Raw genomic sequence first — 26,975 nt, forward strand, 5'->3', positions numbered from 1 at the left:
GGTTGCATAAGTGATTCATTTAAAGCAGGGGTCTCCAAAAGGTTGATCGCAAGCTACCAGTAGCCCTACCAGTAGCCCTACCAGTAGCCCTACCAGTAGCTCGCAGCCCACATATGAGTATTTCACATTTTTCATGTTTTCCACCACAAACTGTCATAAACAAATCTCACAAGTATCAGACACTTTAAGCTCCCAGCTACTATTTAATCAACGCGACTTGACATTATCCCACCCCTGGTTTGCCACTATTGACTTAAAAAGACTACCTTAACACTATATGGCAATTAATTTCCAGCAATATCGCCGCTGTCTGTCTGTGTGGTATCGCGCGTTTGTCTGTCACTCCGTCGTGTGTAGCCAGTTGTGATAACCGTCTTGTGGGTTGACAGAAACACTTTCCACAAAACCTTCTCATTCAAATTGTAGCTGCAAAGTAGGCTTACCTATTATGAGTAAGTATATAATTTGAATATATTATTTGCAGTGGCAATTTTAGCATGTTTATCTTGGTGGGGCAAAAAAATCAAAAATAAATGGGAGGCATGCCAGCAAAGCAAAACACAACACTAAACAATACATTAATTGCACTATAACAGTGACAAACGGTGCACTATAACGGTGACAAACGGTGTTAGGGCCTACATAAAGCTGTCCCAACACCTTACGGCTGCTACACCTGGCTATCAGCGGAGCCTTGTGTGGCAGTAAAACAAGTAATTCAGCCTCAATTACTGCCTTTTAAAAAACATAACTGATATGGGCTGAGTTGCTTAAGCAAATGTGGTTTCTTATGACAATTGAGATGTACCAACTATGGCATAAGGGGACGACAAGCGAATAAGAGGCAATCCATCATTTAGATTCAGACATTAATGAGCGAGCTAGGACGGACGTAGTCAATACAACCATTTGTTTAGCACTTTCGAAATGTACAGCGACAGAATTAAGAACGTAGGGAGTTCTTACAGTGTTCTCCCTATACACCAAGTCAGAACTGTAGGATAAATAAAGGGGGCATATAAGCAGACAATGAAAGCTCTTACAATATTCAATGATTACATTTCTCTAAACCAGGCTATATGCTACATGTGCACCACCAAGTCATAACAGTAGGCGAAATTAAGATGGGTAAATAGACCAAATTATTAGGGTGAGGCACATGGGCTACTAACATCTTACTACACAACATACACTCAGTATTACTTTCTTAGCTACAGTATGCATATCTCCTTGGCATATTACATCGTTTATTCAGCAGCATACAATACATTTTTGGACTCACCTTGTTGTGCTGTGCTCACTTGAACATGAAGGAGGTGGGCGGTCCTTCGTGGCCTTTTGTCATCAAAGTCTGACATTCTCTGGATTTATGGTGCTTTCAAAACAACTGGGAACTCGGAAAAAAACAAGGTTGAATCATGATGACGTCATTGATCTTCAGGTCGTAGCTCTAGAAAGAGGCCGGATTTACAATTCTGAGTTGAATGACTCTTCAAAACGTATTTTCCCAGTCGGAGATCATTTATTCCTGACTTACCAGTTGTTTTGAACTCACTGAAGTTAAGTTTTCGCAGTTCAGAGTTAACAGTTGTTTTGAGCGTGGCACGAATCATGCTTCATTGACAGCATGGCCAATGTTGAATGTTTATCATTTTAAACTTGGAAAAGCCCCTTAATCCCAGATTTGGGACCACACAGCCACTCCACTGAATAGCAGGCTAGTAATTGCTTTGCAATGCTTGCAGTTAGCCAATGTCACTGATTCCTTCCAAACCACTCATTGTTGAATTTGCGATTTCCAACTTGTTGTTTAATGTTTATGTCCAATGGCTGATGAGCACCGATACGTTTTATCTGTAATTTCTCTTAATTATTTATCTTCATATGACAGCGATTAAAAAGGATTTGCCATAGATTGTCGACTTGATTCCTGATGATGACTGCTAGCTAAGATATGTGACACGTAAACTCAGCAAAAAAAGAAACGCCCTCTCACTGTCAACTGCCTTTATTTTCAGCAAACGTTGAAATTGGCTGCATCCGATGATGCTGTGGCACACCGCCCCAGACTATGAAGGACCCTCCACCTCCAAATCGATCCCGCTCCAGAGTACAGGCCTCGGTGTAACACTCATTCCTTCGACGATAAACTCTCCTTCGACGATAAACTCAAATTCGACCATCACCCCTGGTGAGACAAAATCGCGACTCGTCAGTGAAGAGCACTTTTTGCCAGTCCTGTCTGGTCCAACGATGGTGGGTTTGTGCCCAAAGGCGACATTGTTGCCGGTGATGTCTGGTGAGGACCTGCTTTACAACAGGCCTACAAGCCCCCAGTCCAGCCTCTCTCAGCCTATTGCGGACAGTCTGAGCACTGATGGAGGGATTGTGCGTTCCTGGTGTAACTCGGGCAGTTGTTGTTGCCATCCTGTACCTGTCACGCAGGTGTGATATTCGAATGTACCGATCCTGTGCAGGTGTTGTTGCACGTGGTCTGCCACTGCGAGGACGACCAGCTCCGTCCTGTTTCCCTGTAGCCCTGTCTTAGACGTCTCACAGTATGGACATGGCAATTTATTGCGCTGGCCACATCTGCAGTCCTCATGCCTCCTTGCAGCATGCCTAGGGCATGTTCACGCAGATGAGCAGGGACCTGGGCATCTTTCTTTTGGTGTTGTTCAGAGTCAGTAGAAAGGCGTCTTTAGTTTCCTAAGTTTTCATAACTGTGACCTTAATTGTCTACCGTCTGTCTGTAAACTGTTTGTGTCTTAACGACCGTTCCACAGGTGCATGTTCATTAATTATTTATGGTTCATTGAACAAGCATGGGAAACAGTGTTTAAACCCTTTACAATGAAGATCTGTGAATTTATTGGAATTTTTACAAATTATCTTTGAAAGACATGCTCCTGAAAAACATTTTGTTTTTTGCTGAGTTTATTCATGCCAAATTAACATGCAAAAATGTAAAAAAATGTGGGGCTCAAAACAGGTGGGGCAGAGCCCTGAATGACGGGTCGAAACTGATTATTTCTTATTTGCAAACTTTCCAATGAAATGAGCATCAGCAGTATCAAACCATTGCTAGAGCGGCTCATTCGACCTCACATTCATCACTCGCTTGATGTACATTAAAAGGGACAGATGCGCAATTAAAGGGGAACTACACAAAAAAAAATCGATATTTGTTAGTTTTCTTCCAGACATAAAAAAGTGAAGCATGGGGCACTACTTTCTCTTGTACACCAAGAACCTGGGGAACCGTTGTAGGGGTGAAGAGAAGAATGTGCCTATTTGAAAGCTATAATTATTTTTTTGGGCTTACGTTATGTTGAATATTTTTACAGTATCTCTCATGCTAGAAAAGGTTGGAGACCCCCGATTTAAAGGATATTGCATAATCATGGGAACAGAGGAGAGCGGCATCAAGCTGGTCTTTACCCCCTGCATCGCTGGACATTAGTTTATATACTAACTTGGAGTCAGAAGTGGAGCAGCGACTGTAGTTAGAGATTCTGAGCTTAGGGGTCAGAGACTGACAAGAGTTCAGGGAATAGTAGTGACAACTAGAGGTTGACCGATTAATCAGAATGGCCGATTAATTAGGGCTGATTTCAAGTTTTCATAACAATCGTAAATCGGTATTTTTGGACACCAATTTTGCCAATTTAAAAAAAATAATAACAATAATTATACCTTTACTTAACTAGGCAATTCAGTTCAGAACACATTCCTATTTTCAATGACGGCCTAGGAACGGTGGGTTAATAACTGCCTCGTTCAGGGACAGAACGACAGATTTTTACCTTGTCAGCTCGGAGGATTCAATCTTGCAACCTTACAGTTAACTAGTCCAACGCTCTAACCACCTGATTACATTGCACTCCACGAGGAGACTGCCTGTTACGCAAATGCAGTAAGCTAAGGTAAGTTGCTAGCTAGCATTAAACTTATCTTATAAAAAACAATCAATCAATCATAATCACTAGTTAACTACACATGCTTGATGATATTACTAGTTTATCTAGCGTGTCCTGCGTTGCATATAATCGACGCGGTGCGTATCGTTGCTCCAGCGTGTACCTAGCCATAAACATCAATGCATTTCTTAAACTCAATACACAGAAGTATATATTTTAAACCTGCATATTTAGCTAAAAGAAATCCAGGTTAGCAGGCAATATTAACCAGGTGAAATTGTGTCACTTCTCTTGCGTTCATTGCACGCAGAGTTAGTGTATATGCAACATTTTGGGCCACCTAATTTGCCAGAATTTTACGTAATTATGACATAACATTGAAGGTTGTGCAATGTAACTATAATATTTAGACTTATGGATGCCACCCGTTAGATAAAATACGGAACGGTTCCGTATTTCACTGAAAGAATAAACGTCTTGTTTTCGAGATGATTTCCGGATTCGACCATATTAATGACCGAAGGCTCGTATTTCTGTGTTTTATCATGTTATAACTAAGTCTATGATTTGATAGAGCAGTCTGACTGAGTGATGGTAGGCAGCAGCAGGCTCGGAAGTATTCATTCAAGTATCACTTTCGTGCATTTGCCAGCAGCTGTTTATGACTTCAAGCCTATCAACTCCCGAGATTAGGCTGGTGTAACCGTTGTGAATTTTTATTTAATTTTTTAAATATATTTTAACCTTTATTTTACTAGGCATGTCAGTTAAGAACAAATTCTTATTTTCAATGACGGCCTAGGAACAGTGGCTAGCTAGTTAGCGGGGTGCGCGCTAATAGCGTTTCAAACGTCACTCGCTCTGAGACTTGGAGTAGTTATTCCCCTTGCTCTGCATGGGTAACGCTGCTTCGAGGGTGGCTGTTGTCGTTGTGTTCCTGGTTCGAGCCTAGGTAGGAGCGAGGAGAGGTACGGAAGCTATACTGTTACACTGGCAATACTAAAGTACCTATAAGAACATCCAATAGTCAAAGGTTAATGAAATACAAATGGTATAGAGAGAAATAGTCCTATAATTCCTATAATAACTACAACGTAAAACTTCTTACCTGGGAATATTGAAGACTCATGTTATAAGGAACCACCAGCTTTCATATGTTCTCATGTTCTGAGCAAGGAACTTAAACGTTAGCTTTCTTACATGGCACATATTGCACTTTTACTTTCTTCTCCAACACTTTGTTTTTGCATTATTTAAACATGTTTCATTATTTATTTGAGGCTAAATTGATTTTATTGATGTATTATATTAAGTTAAAATAAGTGTTCATTCAGTATTGTTGTAATTGTCATTATTACAAATAAAATAAAAAATCATCCGATTAATCTGTATCTGCTTTTTTTGGTCCTCCAATAATTGGTATCGGTATCGGCGTTGAAAAATCATAATTTGTCGACCTCTAGTGACAACACGTAGAGATACAACTGGTATTGTAGACACTTGGGAATGGTTATCTGATATGTTTAGAACACTTCTAGTGCAGAAAATGTAAATGTGATTGGGCTAAAAATAAAGATGCATTGGTGGTGAATGTTTCCTGGTACACTGAAGTAGCTCTTAAATGATAAGGCCTGGGCATATGCGTTCTAGGTCATGGAATAGAGTGCAGTATATGAATGTAAACTTTTAAAACACTGTTTAGACTTGCAATGCAATAATGTAGAGTGCAGTATGTATAGGAACATTTTATTTTAAAAACTCTGTTTATGTTTAAACTGCAAACATCACAGGCGTTTACTATAGTTATCTGGCATACATAATTTGTGTGTGTGTGTGTGTGTGTGTGTGTGTGTGTGTGTGTGTGTGTGTGTGCGTGCGTGCGTGCGTGCGTGCGTGCGTGCGTGCGTGCGTGCATACTCCATAGTATGCGTGTGTGTGAGCATTACAGGCTTTTATTCTTCAGAGTATCGGTGGAGAAGCCTTGGGGTTAGCACTCCTGAGAGAGTTGACTCAGTCAGTCTGATGTTTCATGCTCATTTAACAAACAAATAGAGAATAGGGATTTTAATTTGAACATTCTTCTAGTCATTAGTTGTTTATTGAACTCTTTAAACTGTGAAAATGATATTGTTTCTGTTGTTTCCTAGCTGCATTAAACTGTCTCAACTCATCCCCATTAAAACTAGCAACAAGAGACAGACCATAACTTCAGCGCTTGGCATTTTGGCACAAAACCTTTATCCAGTCAGATTGCTTTCTTCCAGCATGGCAATAATAGCCAGTTACACAAGGTGTGTGTGTGTTTTTCCACTACAGTGTTTCCATATGCAACCCAGCCTTCAGAGAGAGGGGCTACCTGAGTGTAGTATAGTGCTGCGGCCCCACCAGGCTGCCTCCCTACAACACAAGGCCTCGTTAAGGAGAGAATTATTTTGTTGTTCCCAGCCTTCCAGCCTCGCACTCGCTTTCTCATTAAGCCTGAGAAATAAAAACACTTAATGAAATATTTGAGGCGCATCTGTGGGCAGTTAGATGGGTGAGGGGGTTGCCAAGCATGTGTGGCAGCAGGTAGTGCTGTACTGTTACCATACCAGGGTCTGGAGAGCAGAAGGAACTGTAGTACTGTGGCAGTACAGTGAAGACATGGCTGGGTGTATTGGACTATACAGCATACAGTAGAATAGATGAGGTCTTTAGCATTTCATTTGACATTTCAGTGATTTAGCAGACGCTCTTATCCAAAGCGACTTAAGTGCATTCACCATAAAGACGGCTAGGTGAGACAACCACATATCACAGTCATAGTAAGTATTATTTTTCCTCCATAAAGCAGCTATCAGCAAAGTCAGTGCTAGCGAGGAAACGTTTCAATGTTTCCACACTAGATCAGAGGACATCAGTGCATGGGATGCAGCACACATTCCTCCCAGTATCAAACACTCAAATCAAATTTAATTTCCACATGCACCGAATACAATAGGTGTAGACTTTACTGTGAAATGCTTACTTGTAAGCCCTTAGCCCTTAACCAACAATGCAGTTCAAGAAATAGAGTTTAAAAAATATTGACTAAATAAACTAAAGTAAAAAATGTAATAAAAAGTAACACAATAAAATAACAATAACGAGGCAGGGGGTCAATGTGCTGGGTTACAGGTTAGTCGAGGTCATTTGTACCTGTAGGTAGAGATAAAGTGACTATGCATAGATAATAAACAGCGAGTAGTAGTAGTGTAAAAACAAAGGGAGGGTCAATGTAAATAGGCTGGGTGGCCATTTGATTAATTATTCAGCAGTCTTATGACTTGGGGGTAGAAGCTGTTAAGGAACCTTTTGGACCTAGACTTGGCGCTCCGGTACCGCTTGCCGTGCGGTAGCAGAGAGAACAGTCTATGACTAGGGTGGCTGGAGTCTCTGACCATTTTTTGGCACTGTGGCACACCTGTTTATTTTGAGACTATTAAGGAATGTTGTATACCCTCTGTCGCGCCTTACTGTATAACGTTTTGAGGATCTGAGGACCCTTGCCAAATCTTTTCAGTCTCCTAAAGGGGGAAAAGACATTGACATGCCCTCTTCACAACTTTCTTGGTGTGTTTGAATCATGATAGTTTGTTGGTGATGTGGACACCAAGGAACGCAAAACTCTCGACCAGCTCCACGACAGCCCGGTCGATGTGAATGGGGGCGTGTTCGGCCCTCCTTTTCCTGTAGTCCACGATAATCTCCTTTGTCTTGCTCACATTGAGGGAGAGGTTGTTGTCTTGGCACCACACTGCCAGGTCTCTGGCCTCCTCCCTATAGGCTGTCTCATCGTTGTCAGTAATCATGCCTACCACCGTTGTGTCATCAGCAAACTTAATGATGGTGTTGGAGTAGTGCTTGGCTACGCATTCATGTGTGAACAGAGAGTACAGGAGGGGACTAAGCATGCACCCCTGAGGGGCCCCAGTGTTGAGGATCAGCGTGGCAGACATGTTGTTACCTACCCTTACCAGCTGGGAGCGGCACGTCAGGAAGTCCAGGATCCAGTTGCAGAGGGAGGTGTTTAGTCTCAGGGTCCTTAGCTTAGTCATGAGCATTGTGGGCACTATGGTGTTTAACGCTGACCTGTAGTCAGTGAACAGCATTCTCACATAGGTGTTCCTTTTGTCCAGGTGGGAAAGGGCAGTGTGTAGTACGATTGAGATTGCATCCTCTGTGGATCTGTTGGGGCGGTATGCGAATTGGAGTTGGTCTAGGGTTACCGGGATGATGGTGCTGATGTGAGCCATGACAAAGCACTTCATGGCTACCAACGTAGTCATTTAGGCAGATTACCTTTGCTTTCTTGGGCGCAGGGACCATGGTGGTCTGCTTGAAATATGTAGGTATTACAGTCTTGAACAGGGAGAGGTTGAAATGTCAGTGAAGACACTTGCCATTTGGTCCACGCATGCTCTGAGTGAGTACATGTCCTGGTAATTCGTCTGGCCTGGCGGCCTTGTGAAACACTGCAGCTCCATGTACTATACTCTGGCACACCTGTTTATTTTGAGACTGTTGCTAAGGAATGTTGTATATTTAAGAAATGGTGATACAGGGAGTAAATTATTTGGAGTGTTTGGCCTGGCTTGAAAGAATGCAGTAATAATAGCTGCAGTCTGTTAGTGGTCCTGGGCTTAGGCCACGCTTAACCCAAAGGAGAGAGACCATCATGTCTATCTGTCCTTCTACCCCCATTACCCACCGCACACACACGCACTCTGCATGGTATGAGCCATCACTTTTGATAGGAGCTGGCTGGCTGGGTGGGGTACAGACATTCACCAGAGATGGTGAGCTCACCACATACAGTACAGTCCACACACACACACACACACACACACACACACACACACACACACACACACACACACACACACACACACACACACACACACACACACACACACACACACACACACACACACACACACACACACACACACACACACACACACACACACACACACACACACACACACACACACACACACACACACACACAGAGAGAGCACATTTATTAGCAGAGCCTGAAATAGCATGGATAATGCTAGGTCCAGATAGGCAGCATTCATGACGGACTAGTGTGTGTGTCGTGATAGAGAACGGTAATGCTGTCGTTATTTGAGTCCCTCAGTATGATAGATGATGGCTAGGAGAGTGTTGCGATCCCAGTGGTCTTTTAGGTGGGGAGATGTTTGAAACTCTGTATCTTATAGTTGACAGATACTGATATGGTAGTTAGGTCCTTTATCTTGTTCTGAGGACTGGGCTTGTGCAGTGTGGTGTCAGATCTCCTCTCCTCTACTATCCCCTGTCATTCTCTTTCTCTCAGCACCTCTCATTCGTTCTCTATTTCCTTTTCACTCGTTTTATTTTCTGCATTCCCCTTCTCTCGCTCTCCCCTCCTCTCCCTCTCTGCGCGTCAGAATGCAGCAGCATTGACGTCACCCAGTGGTTGGCTGAGGAGTCCAGGCCCTCAGGAGAAATGGAGAGAGAGACTCACTTTGTAACACAATGCTGTGTGAATACTCTGAATAACAATTATTATTATTTGTATTTTTTTTTACATTTAACCTTTATTTAACTAGGCAAGTCAGTTAAGAACAAATTCTTATTTACAATGATGGCCTACCGGGGAACAGTGAGGTAACGGCCTTGTTCAGGGGCAGAAATACACATTTTTACCTTGTCAGCTCCGGGATTCGAAACCAGGAACCTTTCGGTTACTGGCCCAACGCTGTGAACACTAGGCTACCTGCCGCCCAGGCAGATCCCCATTAGCTGTTGCAAAAGCAGGGGTCTTCCTGGGGTCCACACAAAACATGAAACATGTCATAATACAGAACAAGAACAGCTCAAGGACAGAACTACATTTTTTTTTTAAAGGCACACGTAGCCTACATATCAATGCATACACACAAACTATCTAGGTCAAATAGGGGCGAGGCGTTGTGCCGCGAGGTGTTGCTTTATCTGTTCATTTGAGCAATTTGAGATGGAACGGAGTTCTATGCAATAATTTTGCACGCCCAATTTTTCAGTTTTTGATTTGTTAAAAAAGTTTGAAATATCCAATAAATGTCGTTCCACTTCATGATTGTGTCCCACTTGTTTTTGATTCTTCACAAAAAAATACAGTTTTATATCTTTATGTTTGAAGCCTGAAATGTGGCAAAAGGTCGCAAAGTTCAAGGGGGCCGAATACTTTCGCAAGGCACTGTATATGTTTTGACCATTTTACAATCTAAGGTAACGCCAAATAATTTAGTCTCCTCAACTTGTTCAACAGCCACACCATTCATTACCAGATTCAGCTGAGGTCTAGAACTAAAGGCATGATTTGTACCAAATAAAATGCTCTTAGTTTTAGAGATGTTCAGGACCAGTTTGTTACTGGCCACCCATTCCAAAACAGACTTTAACTCTTTGTTAAGGGTTTCAGTGACTTCATTAGCTGTGGTTGTGTCACGCGGGACTAGGTGGGTGAAGGAATCAGACGCAGAGAGTTCCACTGGGGAAAAGTGCTCTTTACTTCAGCACATAAAATGATAAGCCCAACAATACAGGGCGCGGACATACAACGTGACAACCCAAAAAACACAGGGTGCCAAGTTCAGAAAATAAATCCACCTCGCGATACCTAAAATGCACACAAGTAACATAAAAACAATCCCGCACAAAACAAGGGCGGGTCTACCTACTAAATATAGGGAAGCTCATAAAGCCAAACAACAGAAACACAGGTGAAACTAATAAGATAAAACAAACAGACAAACGAAAAAGGGATCGGTGGCGGCTAGTAGCACGGTGACGACGACCGCCGAGCACCGCCTGAACAGGCAGGGGAGCCAACTTTGGAGGAAGTCGTGACAGGTTGCTGATGTGTATATGGTTGAATCATCAGCATACATGGACACACATGCTTTGTGGCAGGTCATTGGTAAAAAATAGAAAAGAGTAGAGGACCTAGAGTAAACCACACTTTAAATGTTGGATATTAGAGAAGCTTCCGATTAAAGAAAACCTTTTTGAGTTCTATTAGATAGATAGCTCTGAATCCACGATATGGCAGAGGTCGAAAAGCCATAACACATACGTTTTTTTTTTCAACCAGTTTAATAATAACAAAGGCTGCACTGAAATCTAACAGTACAGCTCTGACAATCTTATTATTATCAATTTCTTTCAACCAATCATCAGTCATTTGTGTCAATGTTGAGTACCCTTCTGTATAAGCATGCTGAAAGTCTGTTGTAAATTTGTTTACAGAGAATTAGCATTGTATTTGGTCAATCACAATTTTTTTAAACAGGTTGCTAAGAGCTGGCAGCAAGCTTATAGGTCTGCTGTTAGAACCAGTAAAGGCCGATTTACCACTCTTGGGTAGCAGAATTACTTTGGCTTCCCTCCAAGCCTGAGGACAAAGACTTTCCTCTAGGCTCAGATTAAAGATATGATAGATAGGAGTCAGCCACCATCCTCAGTAGCTTTCCATCTAAGTTGTCAATGTTTTCTTTGATTATTAGTTTTTTTTAATGCATGAATATCAAGGCTCACTGTTCATTGTTGGCATTTCCTGCCTAAATTTGCCCACTTTGCCAATGAAGTAATCATTAAAAGAATTGCCAACATCAAACGGCTATGTGATGAATAGGCAATCTGATTCTATGAAAGATAGAGTTGAATTTGTCTTTTTGCCCATAATTTCATTTAAAGTACTTTTTTCCATCATTCTTTATATCATATATCTTGGCCTCGTAATACAGTTTCTTCTTCTTTTTGTTGAGTTTAGTCACAAAATGTCTCAATTTGCATTAAGTCAGCCAGTCAGATGTCCAGCCAGACTTATTAGCCACTCCTTTTGCCCCATCTCTTAAACCATACTGTTTTTCAATTCCTCATCAATCCATGGATCTTGGCTCTTCTAAGATGGCATAGCAGTCGGACGTGTGTTTGTCTTGTACCGTGTACATAGTCGTTTTGTTTGTTTTTTTCATATATATTTTGAATATATTTTAATCTCACTTTCCATCTACGAACTGAATATACTTACCTGCAACCTGCCTCACCCAAGGTGGTACGGATCTACTATTTTTATACTTTAGAATCGGAAACCCCATCAGAAGTTAGCCAGCTAACTAGCTGCGAGCTAGTAGTCAGTTAGCCACTGCTAGCGGTCTTCACCGTTAACTCGGACATCAGCCAGCTTCAGCTGCCAGTCTGCACAGCGCGATATCAACCCAGAGCACATCGGACTGCTTTTTTCTCTACCGCATCACTGGATTCCTGCCGCAAGCCCTGGTCCATTACACCGGATCATCGCAGCTAGCTAGCTGCATTCGAGTGACTACTGCTAGCTAACGCCTCTGTCCCGTAGTAAGCACCAGTTAGCCTTGAGCTAGCCTTGAGCTAGACCCATCTCCCGGCTAGCCAAATAGGTCTACCAGCTAATTCTTGGGCTACAATACCTCTTTTGCCAATTGGCCTGGACCCTTTATTGCTGACACGGAGCACCGCCAATCCATCACGATTGGTCTGCCGACGTAATCGTCCGAGCTAGTTTCAACAGGCTTTTCCGTTGCGACATCGCCGAAGGCCCATCTGCTAGCCCTGGCCCACTAGCTGTCTGAATCGCTGTGTCTCCAGCTCGCATAGCCTAGTAGCAACTACTGAACGGCTCCCTGTCTAATCTGTTGCTGCTCATTGGACCCTATGATCACTCGGCTACACATGCCTCTTCCTAATGTCAACACGCCTTGTCTATTGCTGTTTTGGTTAGTTATTATTGTCTTATTTCACTGTAGAGCCCCCAACCCTGCCCAACATGCCTTATATAGGCCTTTTGTCCCACCCCCCAAACATGCGGAGACCTCACCTGGCTTAACTGGTGCCTCTAGAGACAAAACCTCTCTCATCGTCACTCAATGCCTAGGTTTACCTCCACTGTACTCACATCCTACCATACCCTTATCTGTACATTATGCCTTGAATCTATTCTTCCACGCCCAGAAATCTGCTTATTTTTACTCTATTGCAAATGCACTAGACAACCAGTTCTTATAGCCTTTAGCCGTACCCTTATCCTACTCCTCCTCTGTTCCTCTGGTGATGTAGAGGTTAACCCAGGCCCTGCAGCCCCCAGCACCACTCCTATTCCCCAGGCGCTCTTATTTGTTGACTTCTGTAACCGTAAAAGCCTTGGTTTCATGCATCAGAAGCCTCCTCCCTAAGTTTGTTTTATTCGCTGCTTTAGCACACTCCGCCAACCCTGATGTCCTAGACGTGTCTGAATCCTGGCTTAGGATGACCCCCAAAAATTCTGAAATTTCCAACCCCAACTACAACATTTTCCGCCAAGATAGAACTGCCAAAGTGGGTGGAGTTGCAATCTACTGCAGAGTTCTGTCATGCTATCCAGGTCTGTGCCCAAACAATTCTACTTTTAAAAATCCACCTTTCCAGAAAGAAGTCTCTCACCGTTGCGCTTGTTATAGACCCCCCTCAGCCCCCAGCTGTGCCCTGGACAACATATGTGAATTGATTGCCCCCATATATCTTCAGAGTTCATACTGTTAGGTGACCTAAACTGGGTTATGCTTAACACCCCGGCCGTCCTACAGTCTAAGCTAGATGCCCTCAATCTCACACAAATTATCAAGGAACCTACCAGGTACAACCCTAAATCAGTAACCATAGGTACCCTCATAGATATCATCCTGACTAACCTGTCCTCTAAATACACCTCTGCTGTCTTCTACCAGGATCTCAGCAATCACTTCCTCATTGCCTGCATCCGTAATGGGTCCGTGGTCAAACGAACACCCCTTCTCATTGTCAAACGCTCCCTAAAACACTTCAGAAAGCAGGCCTTTCTAATCGCCCTGGCCCAGGTATCCTGTAAGGATTTTGACCTCATCCCGTCAGTAGAGGATGCCTGGTTGCTCTTTAAAAGTGATTTCCTCACCATCTTAAATAAGCATGCCCCATTCATAAAATGTAGAACTAAGAACAGATATAGCCCTTGGTTTACCCCAGTCTTGACTGCCCTTGACTAGCACAAAAACATCCTGTGACGTTCTGCATTAGCTTCAAAAACCCCCCTGCGATATGCAACTTTTCAGGGTAGTCAGGAACCAATATGCACAATCAGTTAGGAAAGCTAAGGCTAGCTTTTTCAAACAGAAATTTGCATCCTGTAGCACTAATTCCAAAACGTTTTGGGACACTAACGTCCATGGAGAATAAGAGCACCTCCTCCCAGCTGCCCACTGCACTGAAGCTAGGAAACACTGTCACCACTGATAAATCTACGATAATCGATCATTTCAATATGCATTTTTCTACAGCTGGCTATGCTTTCCACCTGGCTACCCCTACCCCGGCCAACAGCTCTGCACCCCCTGCAGCAACCCCCACTCAGAATATGTGAACAACGACAAATACCTAGGTGTCTGGTTAGACTGTAAACTCTCCTTACAGACTCACATTAAGCATCTCCAATCCAAAATTAAATCTAGAATCGGCTTCCTATTTCGCAAAAAAAAGCCTCCTTCACTCATGCTGCCAAACATAAAACTGACTATCCTACCGATCCTTGACTTCGGAGAAGTCATTTACAAAATAGCCTCCAAACACTCTACTCAGCAAACTGGATGTAGTCTATCACAGTGCCATCCATTTTGTCACCAAAGCACCATATACTACCCACCACTGCGACCTGTATGCTCTCGTTGGCTGGCCAACGCTACATATTCTTTGCCAAACCCACTGGCTCCAGGTTATCTATAAGTCCTTGCTAGGTAAAGCCCCACTTTATCTCAGCTCACTGGTCACCATAGCAACACCCACCCGTAGCACACGCTCCAGCAGGTATATTTCACTGGACATCCCCAAAGCCAACACCTCTTTGGCTGCCTTTCCTTCCAGTTCTCTGCTGCCAATGACTGTAACGAATTGCAAAAATCACTGAAGCTGGAGACTTATATCTCCCCCTCTAATCTCCCTCTCTAACTCTAGCTGTCAGAGGAGCTTACCGATCACTCTACCTATACACAGCCAATCTGTAAATAACACACCCAACTACCTCGTCCCATGTTATTATTTATCTTTTTGCTCTTTTGCACCCCGGTATCTCTACTTGCACATCATCATCTGCACATCGATCACTCCAGTGTTAATGCTAAATTGTAATTATTTTGCCTCTATGGCCTATTTATTGCCTTACCTCCCTAATCTTGTACATTTGCACACACTGTACATAGATTTTTCTATTGTGTTATTGACTGTGCATTTGTTTATGTGTAACTCTGTGTTGTTGTTTTTGTCGCACTGCTTTGCTTTATCTTGGCCAGGTCGCAGTTGTAAATGAGTGTTGTAAATTGTAAATGCCAAACCCGTTTGACATGTTTCTGCGGACTGTAACGGAACTTTTTGACATTTCGTCTGCAACTAGTGAACGCACTTTGTGACTTTGGATTTGTTTACAAAACGCGCTAACAAAAGTAGCTATTTGGACATAAATGATGGACATTATCGTACAAAACAAACATTTATTGTGGAACTGGGATTCCTGGGAGTGCATTCTGATGAAGATCATCAAAGGTAAGTGAATATTTATAATGTTATTTCTGACTTCTGTTGACTGCACAATATGGCGGATATCTTTTTGGCTTGTTGGGTCTCTGAGCGCTTTCGCTATAAACCCTATTTGAAATCGGACACTGTGGTTGGATTAACAATAAGATACTTGTATGTTTGAGGAATTTTTATGAGATTTCTGTTGTTTGAATTTGGCGCCCTGCACTTTCACTGGCTGTTGTCATATCGATCCCGTTCACGGGATCTCGGCCCTACGAAGTTTTTAACAGGTGCATGTTTATCAGTAATTGAAAGAAGCAATTTCATAAATGTATTAAGTGCAGCATCTGGATGCTTCTCATTAATCACATCAGACTAACAAATATTTTTAACATCATCCACATAAGAGTCACAGCAAAATATTTTGTATGAGCTCTTGTATACTATTTTAGGCCCAGCTGTTGGAACTTTGGCTTTCCTGGATATAGCCACTATATTGTGATCACTGCATCCACTGGGTATGGATACAGCTTAGAACAAAGTTCTAAGGTATTAGTTCAAATGTGATCGATACATGTGCATGATCTTGTTCCTGTGGTGTTTGTAAACACCCTGGTAGGTTGATTAATGACCTGAACCAGATTACAGGCACTGGTTACAGTGAGAAGCTTCCTCTTGCGCGGACAGCTTGATGAAAACCAGTCAATATTAAGTTCCCAAAGAAAGTAGACCTCTCTGTTTACAACACATGCACTATCAAGCATTTCACACATATTATTCAGATACTGACTGTTCGCAATTGGTGTCCTAAAAGGCTTTAAATCAAATCAAATAAAATCAAATTTTATTTGTCACATACACATGGTGAACAGGGAGTACAGGAGAGGGCTCAGAACGCACCCTTGTGGGGCCCCCGTGTTGAGGATCAGCGGGGAGGAGATGTTGTTGCCTTCCCTCACCACCTGGGGGCGGCCCGTCAGGAAGTCCAGTACCCAGTTGCACAGGGCGGGGTCGAGACCCAGGGTCTCGAGCTTGATGACGAGCTTGGAGGGTACTATGGTGTTGAATGCCGAGCTGTAGTCGATGAACAGCATTCTCACATAGGTATTCCTCTTGTCCAGATGGGTTAGGGCAGTGCGCAGTGTGGTTGAGATTGCATCGTCTGTGGACCTATTTGGGCGGTAAGCAAATTGGAGTGGGTCTAGGGTGTCAGGTAGGGTGGAGGTGATATGGTCCTTGACTAGTCTCTCAAAGCACTTCATGATGACGGAAGTGAGTGCTACGGGCGGTAGTCGTTTAGCTCAGTTACCTTAGCTTTCTTGGGAAAGGAACAATGGTGGCCCTCTTGAAGCATGTGGGAACAGCAGACTGGTATAGGGATTGATTGAATATGTCCGTAAACACACCGGCCAGCTGGTCTGCGCATGCTCTGAGGGCGCGGCTGGGGATGCCGTCTGGGCCTGCAGCCTTGCGAGGGTTAACACGTTTAAATGTCTTACTCACCTCGGCTGCAGTGAAGGAGAGACCGCATGTTTTAGTTGCAGGCCGTGTCAGTGGCACTGTATTGTCCTCAAAGCGGGCAAAAAAGTTATTTAGTCTGCCTGGGAGTAAGACATCCTGGTCCGTGACTGGGCTGGGTTTCTTCTTGTAGTCCGTGATTGACTGTAGACCCTGCCACATGCCTCTTGTGTCTGAGCCGTTGAATTGAGATTCTACTTTGTCTCTGTACTGACGCTTAGCTTGTTTGATAGCCTTGCGGAGGGAATAGCTGCACTGTTTGTAACCGGTCATGTTACCAGACACCTTGCCCTGATTAAAAGCAGTGGTTCGCGCTTTCAGTTTCACGCGAATGCTGCCATCAATCCACGGTTTCTGGTTAGGGAATGTTTTTATGGGAACGACATCTTCAACGCACGTTCTAATGAACTCGCACACCGAATCAGCGTATTCGTCAATATTGTTATCTGACGCAATACGAAACATGTCCCAGTCCACGTGATGGAAGCAGTCTTGGAGTGTGGAGTCAGCTTGGTCGGACCAGCGTTGGACAGACCTCAGCGTGGGAGCCTCTTGTTTAAGTTTCTGTCTGTAGGCAGGGATCAACAAAATGGAGTCGTGGTCAGCTTTTCCGAAAGGGGGGCGGGGCACGGCCTTATATGCGTCGCGGAAGTTAGAGTAACAATGATCCAAGGTTTTACCACCCCTGGTTGCGCAATCAATATGCTGATAAAATTTAGGGAGTCTTGTTTTCAGATTAGCTTCGTTAAAATCCCCAGCTACAATGAATGCAGCCTCCGGATAAATGGTTTCCAGTTTGCAAAGAGTTTAATAAAGTTTGTTCAGAGCCATCGATGTGTCTGCTTGGGGGGGGGATATATATGGCTGTGATTATAATCGAAGAGAATTCTCTTGGTAGATAATGCGGTCTACATTTGATTGTGAGGAATTCTAAATCAGGTGAACAGAAGGATTTGAGTTCCTGTATGTTTCTTTCATCACACCATGTCTCGTTAGTCATGAGGCATACGCCCCCGCCACTCTTCTTACCAGAAAGATGTTTGTTTCTGTCTGCGCGATGCGTGGAGAAACCAGTTGGCTGCACCGCCCCGGACAGTGTCTCTCCAGTGAGCCACGTTTCCGTGAAGCAGAGAACGTTACAGTCTCTGATGTCCCTCTGGAATGCTACCCTTGCTTGGATTTCATCAACCTTGTTGTCAAGAGACTGGACATTGGCAAGAAGAATGCTAGGGAGTGGTGCACGATGTGCCCGTGTCCGGAGTCTGACCAGAAGACCGCTACGTTTCCCTCTTTTATGAAGTCGTTTTTGGGGTCGCTGCATGGAATCAATTCCGTTGACCTGTTTGTAAGGCAGAACACAGGATCCGCGTCGCGGAAAACATATTCTTGGTCGTACTGATGGTGAGTTGACGCTGATCTTATATTCAGTAGTTCTTCTCGACTGTATGTAATGAAACCTAAGATGACCTGGGGTACTAATGTAAGAAATAACACGTAAAAAAACCAAAAAACTGCATAGTTCCCTAGGAACGCGAAGCGAGGCGGCCATTTCTGTCGGCGCCGGAAGCATGATATATCGGGATGCATGATATATTGGTGAGTATATCAGATTCGGCCGATATTAGCTAAAAATGGCAACATTGGCATCGGCCCGATGTCTAATTTAACGCCGATGCGCAAGTCCGATGTCAAAGCTGCCGCGCATACCTACATATATGACGTAAGTAGATTACGCAATGATGCCATGGAGCGCACACTAAGTGCACACTTCCAACAACTCAACAAGTTCAAGACGAGCAGTCATTTGAAAGAATAAGAACATTTCAGCGAGACAACTCAAAGGTGAAATCCTCTAACGCCAAGATAATGGAATTCATTGCCCTTGACAATCAACCGTCCTCTGTCGTGGATGATGTTGGCTTTCGCCGACTGGTCGAGCCCCGGTACACACTATTCTTCAGATGTTGCCCTACCAGAGTTACACAGTACCGTTGAAACGTACATCTATGACCTACTTGCTATGGGCGTCACTGCTATTAGCTTCATGACTGACATTTGGACCAGCCAATGTTAGCCCCATGAGCATACTGAGTCTGACAGGACAGTGGGTCGACGAGGATTTCATACCGAGGAAAGCCGTATTGCATGCTCAAGAATGTGCTGGTTCTCATACCGCTGCTGCCATTTCAATGGTATTTGAGAACACGTTTGAAACTTGGAAATATGAATACACTCCTAGAGCCATCCGAACAACTGACTTGAGAAATAAGCTAATCAACTGCTTCTGCAGCAGACGTGATTCCCTCTGTCATGGCATTGAAACGCCTGCTCAACAAAATTGCCCACACAGACCGTGGGGTTAAAACTTACAAAAGTACTGGAGGCTGTGAACAAGAGATTTGGTGGCATTCTCTCTGAGCCTCTTTACGGTGTCACCACCATGCTCGATGCTAGGTACAAGGACTGCTACTTCAATGCGGACAAGAAACAGGGTTTACGTGAAATGTTACATACACAGCTGGACAAGATGGAAACAGACACAATGACAGTGCACACTGAGGATGAGATGCCACGGACAGACAGAGCTTGAAACTTCACTGCTTGACATGTATGATGAAATCCTAGTTGAGAATGAAACGACTGAACAAATGAACAACAAAACAGCACAGCAAGTAAATGAAGGAAATAGATTTTGATTATGTTTTACTGGTAAGGGGGTCATACGTAAATGCCAACAAAATAACTTTTGGGTCAGTGTGGTGTGTGTGTGTGTGTGGTGTGTGTGTAACCTTTATTTAACTCGGCAAGTCAGTTAAGAACAAATTCTTATTTACAATGACGGCTACCCCGGCCAAACCCGGCCAATTGTGCGCCGCCCTATGGGACTCTCAATCACAGCCAGATATGATACAGCCTGGATCTGAACCAGGGACTGTAGTGACGCCTCTTGCACGGAGATGCAGTGCCTTAGACCGCTGTGTCCCTGTGTGTGTGTGTGTGTTAACTATTTAACTGTACTAGAATGCTTAAAATGCCGCCAAAATGTTAATATCGGTTATCAGTATCTGAGGTTTTTTGTCAAGGAAAATATTGGATATCGGTATCGGGCAAAAATGTAATATCGGTGCATCTCTACTTTAGATGTGCCCAGTGAACCTGCAACCACAACACTTCAATAACACTTGACATAAGATCTTCTCTAAGCATTACAGGGATATGGCTCTGAATATATACAACACCTCCCCCATAATCATTTCTGTCTCTTCTATAGATGTTATATACTTGTATTGCTCCTACTGTATCATCAAATTAATTATCTAAGTGAGTCTCAGAAATGGCTAATATATGAATGTTATCTAATGTTAGCAAGTTATTGATTTCATGAACCTTATTTCTAAGGCTACGTACAGTGGTTTGCGAAAGTATTCACCCCCCTAGCATTTTTCCTATTTTCTTACAACCTGGAATTAAAATAGATTTTGGGGGGTTTGTATAATTTGATTTACACAACTTGCTTACAACTTTTTTATTTTATTATTTTTATTTTATTATTTCTATTTTTTCTTGTGAAACAAACAAGAAATAACAAAAAACTGAAAACTTGAGCGTGCATAACTATTCACCCCCCCTCCCACCCAAAGCAAATACTTTGTAGAGCCACCGTTGGCAGCAATTACAGCTGCAAGTCTCTTGGGGTATATATTTTCCTTGATGGCCAAAAAGCTCAATTTTAGTCTCATCTGACCAGAGTACCTTCTTCCATATGTTTGGGGAGTCTCCCACATGCCTTTTGGCAAACACCAAACATGTTTGCTTGTTTTTTTCTTTAAGCAATGGCTCTTTTTCTGGCCACTCTTCCGTAAAGCCCAGCTCTGTGGAGTGTACAACTTAAAGTGGTCCTATGGACAGATACTCCAATCTCCGCTGTGGAGCTTTGCAGCTCCTTCAGAGTTATCTTTGGTCTCTTTGTTGCCTCTGATTAATGCCCTCCTTGCCTGGTCCGTGAGTTTTGGTGGGCGGCCCTCTCTTGGAAGGTTTGTTGTAATGCCATATTCTTTCCATTGTTTAATAATGGATTTAATGGTACTCCATGGGATGATCAACGTTTCTGATATTTTTTTATAAACCAACCCTGATCTGTACTTCTCCACAATTGTCCCTAGCCTGTTTGGGGAGCTCCTTGGTCTTCATAGTGCCGCTTGCTTGGTGGTGCCCCTTGGTTAGTGTTGTTGCAGACTCTGGGGCCTACTTTCTTTAACAAATTACATGACTTCTGAAGGTAATTGGTTGCACCAGATCTTAGTTAGGGGCTTTATAGCAAAGGTGGTGAATACATATGCACACACCACTTTTCCTTTTTTAATTTACAGTTATTTTGTTCATTTCACTATTTTGTGTGTCCATTACATGAAATCCAAAATAAAATCAATTTAAATTACATGTCGTAATGCAACAAAATAGGAAAAACGCCAAGGGTGTGAATGTCAATACTTTTACAAGGCACTATATATTAAATATGCTACCCAGGAAAGTGCTATTTTCAGCCCTTTCCTGGGTAGCTTATCAGAGAGACATAATACTGAAAAGAGCTAACAAAGCAAGAGGAAAATAAATATACATTCAGTTGTCCATTAATCAATTGGTGTGTGTGTGTGCTGTGGGGTTGAAGCTACGAACCCATAGGCTTGGCTCTCTCATCCCCTCCAGGCTTCTGTGAAGGAGGGTGGACAATGAGCCTGTCATAGCGGATGTAAGCAATGTCCCCACTCGCTCTGGCAGCTTTCATGGCTGGGATCAGTTCTTTCCTCTTCTGGCGCACAGCTTCAGAATAGTCCTCATTGAGGAAGATATACGTTCCTCTCAAGTTCTTGGCTCTTTCCAGAACAGCTACCTTGTCCTTGAACATCAGGAACTTGACCACTATCGTCCTGGGCTTTTTGGTGGGTTTTACAGTCCTGTGGGCGCACTCCACCTCAAACTTCCTGTGGTCCATCAGTCTCCGTCATGTGGAGATTCTGCAATTCCGTCCACAACCATGTTGTTCCACCTTGATTGTCCCTTGAGAGTCTGATTCATCCATCATTGTTATCATAGATTCACACAGAACTGATGTACTCTTTCAATGAATTACAGATTGCTGTCATCGAGCTGACCCTGGGAGAACTGCAAACTGTTATTCAGGTCTGGGACCTCTCTGGTCAGGTTGTCCATTCATTTATCAGTTGAATCCACCAGTATTTGGTTAAAACACTTGAAGCTACAGTTGAAGTCGGAAGTTTACATACACCTTAGCCAAATACATTTAAACACAGTTTTTCACAATTTCTGACATTTATTCCTACTAAAAATTCTCTGTCTTAGGTCAGTTAGGATCACCACTTTATTTTAAGAATGTGAAATGTCAGAATAACAGTAGAGAGAATGATTTCTTTCAGCTTTTATTTCTTTCATCACATTCCCAGTGGGTCAGAAGTTTACATACACTCAATTAGTATTTGGTAGCATTGCCTTTCAATTGTTTAACTTGGGTCAAACATTTCAGGTAGCCTTCCACAAGCTTCCCACAATCAGTTGGGTGAATTTTGGCCCATTCCTCCTGACAGCTGTTGTCAGGTTTGTAGGCCTCCTTGCTCACACACACTTTTTCAGTTCTGCCCACACATTTTCTATAGGATTGAGATCAGGGCTTTGTGATAGCCACTACAATACCTTGACTTTGCCCGTAAGCCATTTTGCCACAACTTTGGATTTGGCCAACATGACTGTACTACAATCATACCGCTTGGCCCAAGGGATGCCGCTGCTATACCTCAGATACATAAACATTCCTAATATGTCAGAGAACTTACAGGTTTAAGAACAAATTCTTATTTACAGTGACGGCCTAGGAACACTGGGTTAACTGCCTTGTTCAGGGGCAGAATGACAGATTTTTAACTTGTCAGCTCGGGGATTCGATCTAGCGACCTTTAGGGGACTGGCCCAACGCTCTAACCACTAGGCTACCTGCCGCCCCATATTATCTCAGTCTTCTCTGTGTTGAGGTCCTTATAACCAGATAATTACAAAGACTGTATATTCATCTTCTGCTCACTGAAATGCCTCCAATTCATGAGTAGAAAATCCTAAATCCTAAATCCTTTGCCTCGTCATACTGAACGTGGGCTCCCTCTTGAGGTCATGTAATTCTACTGTAGAAAAATGTTCTGAGATCTGCTGCTTTGAATTCTGAAACGTCTGCCTTGTACTTACCTTCTCTCTCTGTCTCTGTTTCTCCCGCTCTCTTCTCACTCACTCACTCTGTCTACAGGAGAGAAGTTTGAGCTGCATGCGGGAACAGAGTCCACTCCCAGCGTCGTAGTCCACGTGTGCGATAGCGACACAGAGGAGGAGGAAGAGGAACCAAAGAATTGCCCCAAACCAAAAATCATCCAGACCCGGCGCCCTGACCTTCCTGTGTCCAACTGAACTCTGTCCCCCTGCCACTTCCTGCCGTAACATCCTCGTGTGGAGGAAGGAGAATTTGACCCCCACCCATGTCTCTCACAGGAACATTCCCCATGTTCAGCCTTCCCGCCTTAAGGCTGTCCGCCTGGGCCAGAGGGGGAGTGATCTCTGTTCCTCGTCCTCGCCGACATACAGCCGTTGATGTGCTACATGTATGATCACAGAGTTAGTTTCCGTCCACTATCATTTTCACATTTCTAGTTGCAGCCACCATGCCCTCAGTGATTGGTTCCTCTCTTTATGATTCTGTTGATGTAATGTCACACAGTTAGCAGTGATGGGGCAGCACCTTGCTTTGAGCTCTTAGCGGTTGTGGTGCATGCCAGTTTAAAGAAGCCCATAGGTCGCTTTTATGGACTGTTTGCTGGACGTTAGCTTTGCTCTCGCACCACTGCGTATGTACCACAAGCACTAATGATGAATAGCACTTCTCTCATCAGGGCATGTTAGCCACTGAGGTGGTGAGGGACTGGTGCTGCATGAATTGAAGTAACCCTAAGGAATATTATAAATACTCAATACTTAAAGTTGTCAGAGGTTGTTCCTCATGTTGTCAGTGCTGTCTGTCGACCATGGGATTTTTTTTATCTTGCCAATGCATGCACTGGTCTGATACAGTTTGTGTATTTACTTTGCTCCGTTTGCTGTATGTAACTGTCAATGTGACCTCTCTCTCTTCTCTATCTTCTCTCTCTCCTCCCTGGGTGTTCTGGCTATCGGTGTTCTTCACAGAAAACAATGTTTAAACCTGTTACAAGCCATGCGCCTTCAAGTGAAAACATTATGTACAATGAACTTTCTGTGATTTTTCCTCAATGTGAATTTTTCTGTGTCCATGTCTTGTCCCTGACAGTCTGTTTTAAAGAAAGAGGGGGAAAAAGTGAACTAAGAAAAAAAAACAGAATAACCCTTTCCTCCTAGGGAAAAAATGGATAGCCAATCAGATGTCATCACGTGAAGACAGTCTATAATGTGCATTTTTATAGAGATATTGTGTTGTTTGAGAACAGTGGTTCAGGCATGGGGTTTCCTTGCAGTTTGTGTGCTTCTGTAGAGAGCGAGAAAGAAACATTTATTCAGACTCATAAGGAATAAGAAAATGCATCACAACAATCTTGTGAGGATGAAAAAAAAAACAACGTATTATGTTATACAAAATCTTCCAAGTGCTATTACACAGTTTCTGTGAAAATGGTCAAGGGAAATGACACTCACTCACACAATCATTTTTGTTTCCCTTTGTGTGTTTTGTTGAGTTTTTCCTGTGTTGGTGCAGAGTGTCTTGGTATGCCCGAATAACTTATAGGACTATAGAACAAGCCCTGTACAAAATGCATTTAAAATGCCCTGTCTGTTTGTGGAGAACTGGCGTTGGGATCAGTTTGCTATTGACCCTTTCTGTTTTAGACACTACACCAACACTGAGATTCCACATTTGTTTGACACACTGATTCCACCCTGGTGCTTTTCTACACTCTAACCACTCAGCCAGTAACCTCACAGTGTCTGTCATTTCAACCCCGATCTCTGATGATGATGATGATGATGATGATGATGATGATGATGATGATGATGATGATAAATCCAATGGTCTGATTTGATGACCCAGTTCAAAGTGTGCTGATTGATAATATGGTTTACTTCACCAAGCTCCAGTAGGTTGCGCTAAATGCCCTTTTCTTTACCTGCAATATTTCCCCATCTGCTTATAATTGACATTTAAAGCAGATCAAATGTTGTTGGTAATAATGTGCCACTATCCTTTTTGAAAAACACAGACATCAAATTAAATTTAATTACAGTCCCTATCTATTTCTAAAAACACCAGGTTTGAATCATGTAACATTTCTTTCTTTCAAATGGTTGGGGTAACAGTAGTCCTTCATCCTTGTTTTGTTTCGTACATGCTGGTTTTAAGACACTCTTCCCTCACTGCATTTATCTGATGGTTACCAACAACACAATAACATGCCCCTGTCCAAATGATGTACTACAGCCACCATTACAACCCAAAATGAGGTGACTTGTATACATGCAATGACTTTGTTTCTAGATTTTGGTGTTTTTCGCCTATACCCCTGGTCTGTTGAATCTGCTCTATAAGCTTGTCCTGCAGTCATATCCTTAAACATAAACACAGTAAGAATTCTGCATGTTGTCAATATGTACCTGTATGTGATTCAAAATGTCCAGATATTTGTATTTTACTGATTTCTTTTTCTCCATTTATTTTTGAAATCATATTATTGTCTGTTTTCTTCTGAGAGTCTGTTGGATTTGGGAAGTAGTATCAGTGATGGGGGGGAACCAATATCTGTATTGTGTAAAACTTGTGCAACACCTTCAATGTACTTGTCATTCTACATGTACAACCTGCCTGCCTACACTAAGGATACATATCTGTATATATTAATCAATACTATTTTTACTGCATTTTTGTACAAATATTCATGGTAGCCATGTAAAAGTAGTTGACATGATTCTACGGTAGTATTAAAAGAGTTTGGTTTTAATGCATTGTCTTGTTTTTAATGTGTCCTATTGTTGCTTATAGGCCTACTGATTTTATAGGAAAATAAGGGGGAAATTCTCAAGTCTACATCCCCTCCCCAGCCCCCATTTACTAAGAGATTTGACTCCCATCTTGACTCCTCCATTCTCCTAACCTTCACTCAATCACTTTCTCTCCCGTGTGCATCATCAGTGTGTAAGAATAGTCACGGCCAATTTCAGTGTCAATGTCAATTTAAATTGTATTTCTTAAGAGCTATCATCATTATACCGTGTTTAATGTTTAACAAAGAGGATATCACTGTGATAAACAACGTTCATCTCTCTCGTGTTCCTTATTGCTTTATCGGCTGTTGGAGAACGCTTGTTATTCCCCTCACTTAACTGTTGCTGTGGGTTTTCTAGGGCAACGCTGTCGCAACAGACATCAATCACTGTTGCCCTCCCCTTCTATCAGTCTTCTACAATATGACACTGATGTTAAGTCAGGTACAGGCTATGTAGGCTTAAACTTTAGAGGGCTAAGTGCTGTGTTGATGGGGTGAACAGGGTCAAAGCAGATATTTACAACAGTCTGAAAGTACATGTAAAGTGGTGTCTTGACTCCCCCTCCTCTCCTCCGTCTCCTGCCTCCTCAGCTGGTCGGTCTAGTGCCAAGATGAAGGTGTGTTTGGCCCTGACATCCAGACATGAAGCACTCTAACTGGCTCCCATATACAGTGGGTTCCTAAATGATTGACACCCTTGATAAAGAGGAGCAAAAATGACTGTGTAAAATAAATCATTCAAATACTGAGCTACTGGTAACTGCCAAAAATAAAGGAAACCCCAACCTAGTTTCTTAATATGGTATTGGGTCACCATGAGCCAGAACAGCTTCAATGCACCTTGCCATAGATTGTATAAGTGTCGAAA

General features: G+C 42.9%; 1 protein-coding gene across 3 annotated transcripts in view; it reads left to right on the forward strand.

Annotated features, from left to right (window-relative positions):
* LOC118398611 (calcipressin-2-like) overlaps positions 1-26,062 on the forward strand; it is a 120,185-nt gene extending 94,123 nt beyond the window's left edge. For all 3 annotated transcript variants that reach the window (XM_035794129.2, XM_035794128.2, XM_035794130.2), the window contains one exon: positions 23,353-26,062. In XM_035794129.2, coding sequence (XP_035650022.1) covers positions 23,353-23,510 — 158 coding nt within the window. In that variant the 3' untranslated portion in view covers positions 23,511-26,062. The remainder of the gene's footprint in view (positions 1-23,352) is intronic.
* The last annotated feature ends 913 nt before the right edge of the window (positions 26,063-26,975 follow it).

Source organism: Oncorhynchus keta, chromosome 19 (assembly GCF_023373465.1).
Source record: "Oncorhynchus keta strain PuntledgeMale-10-30-2019 chromosome 19, Oket_V2, whole genome shotgun sequence".
NCBI lineage: Eukaryota > Metazoa > Chordata > Actinopteri > Salmoniformes > Salmonidae > Oncorhynchus > Oncorhynchus keta.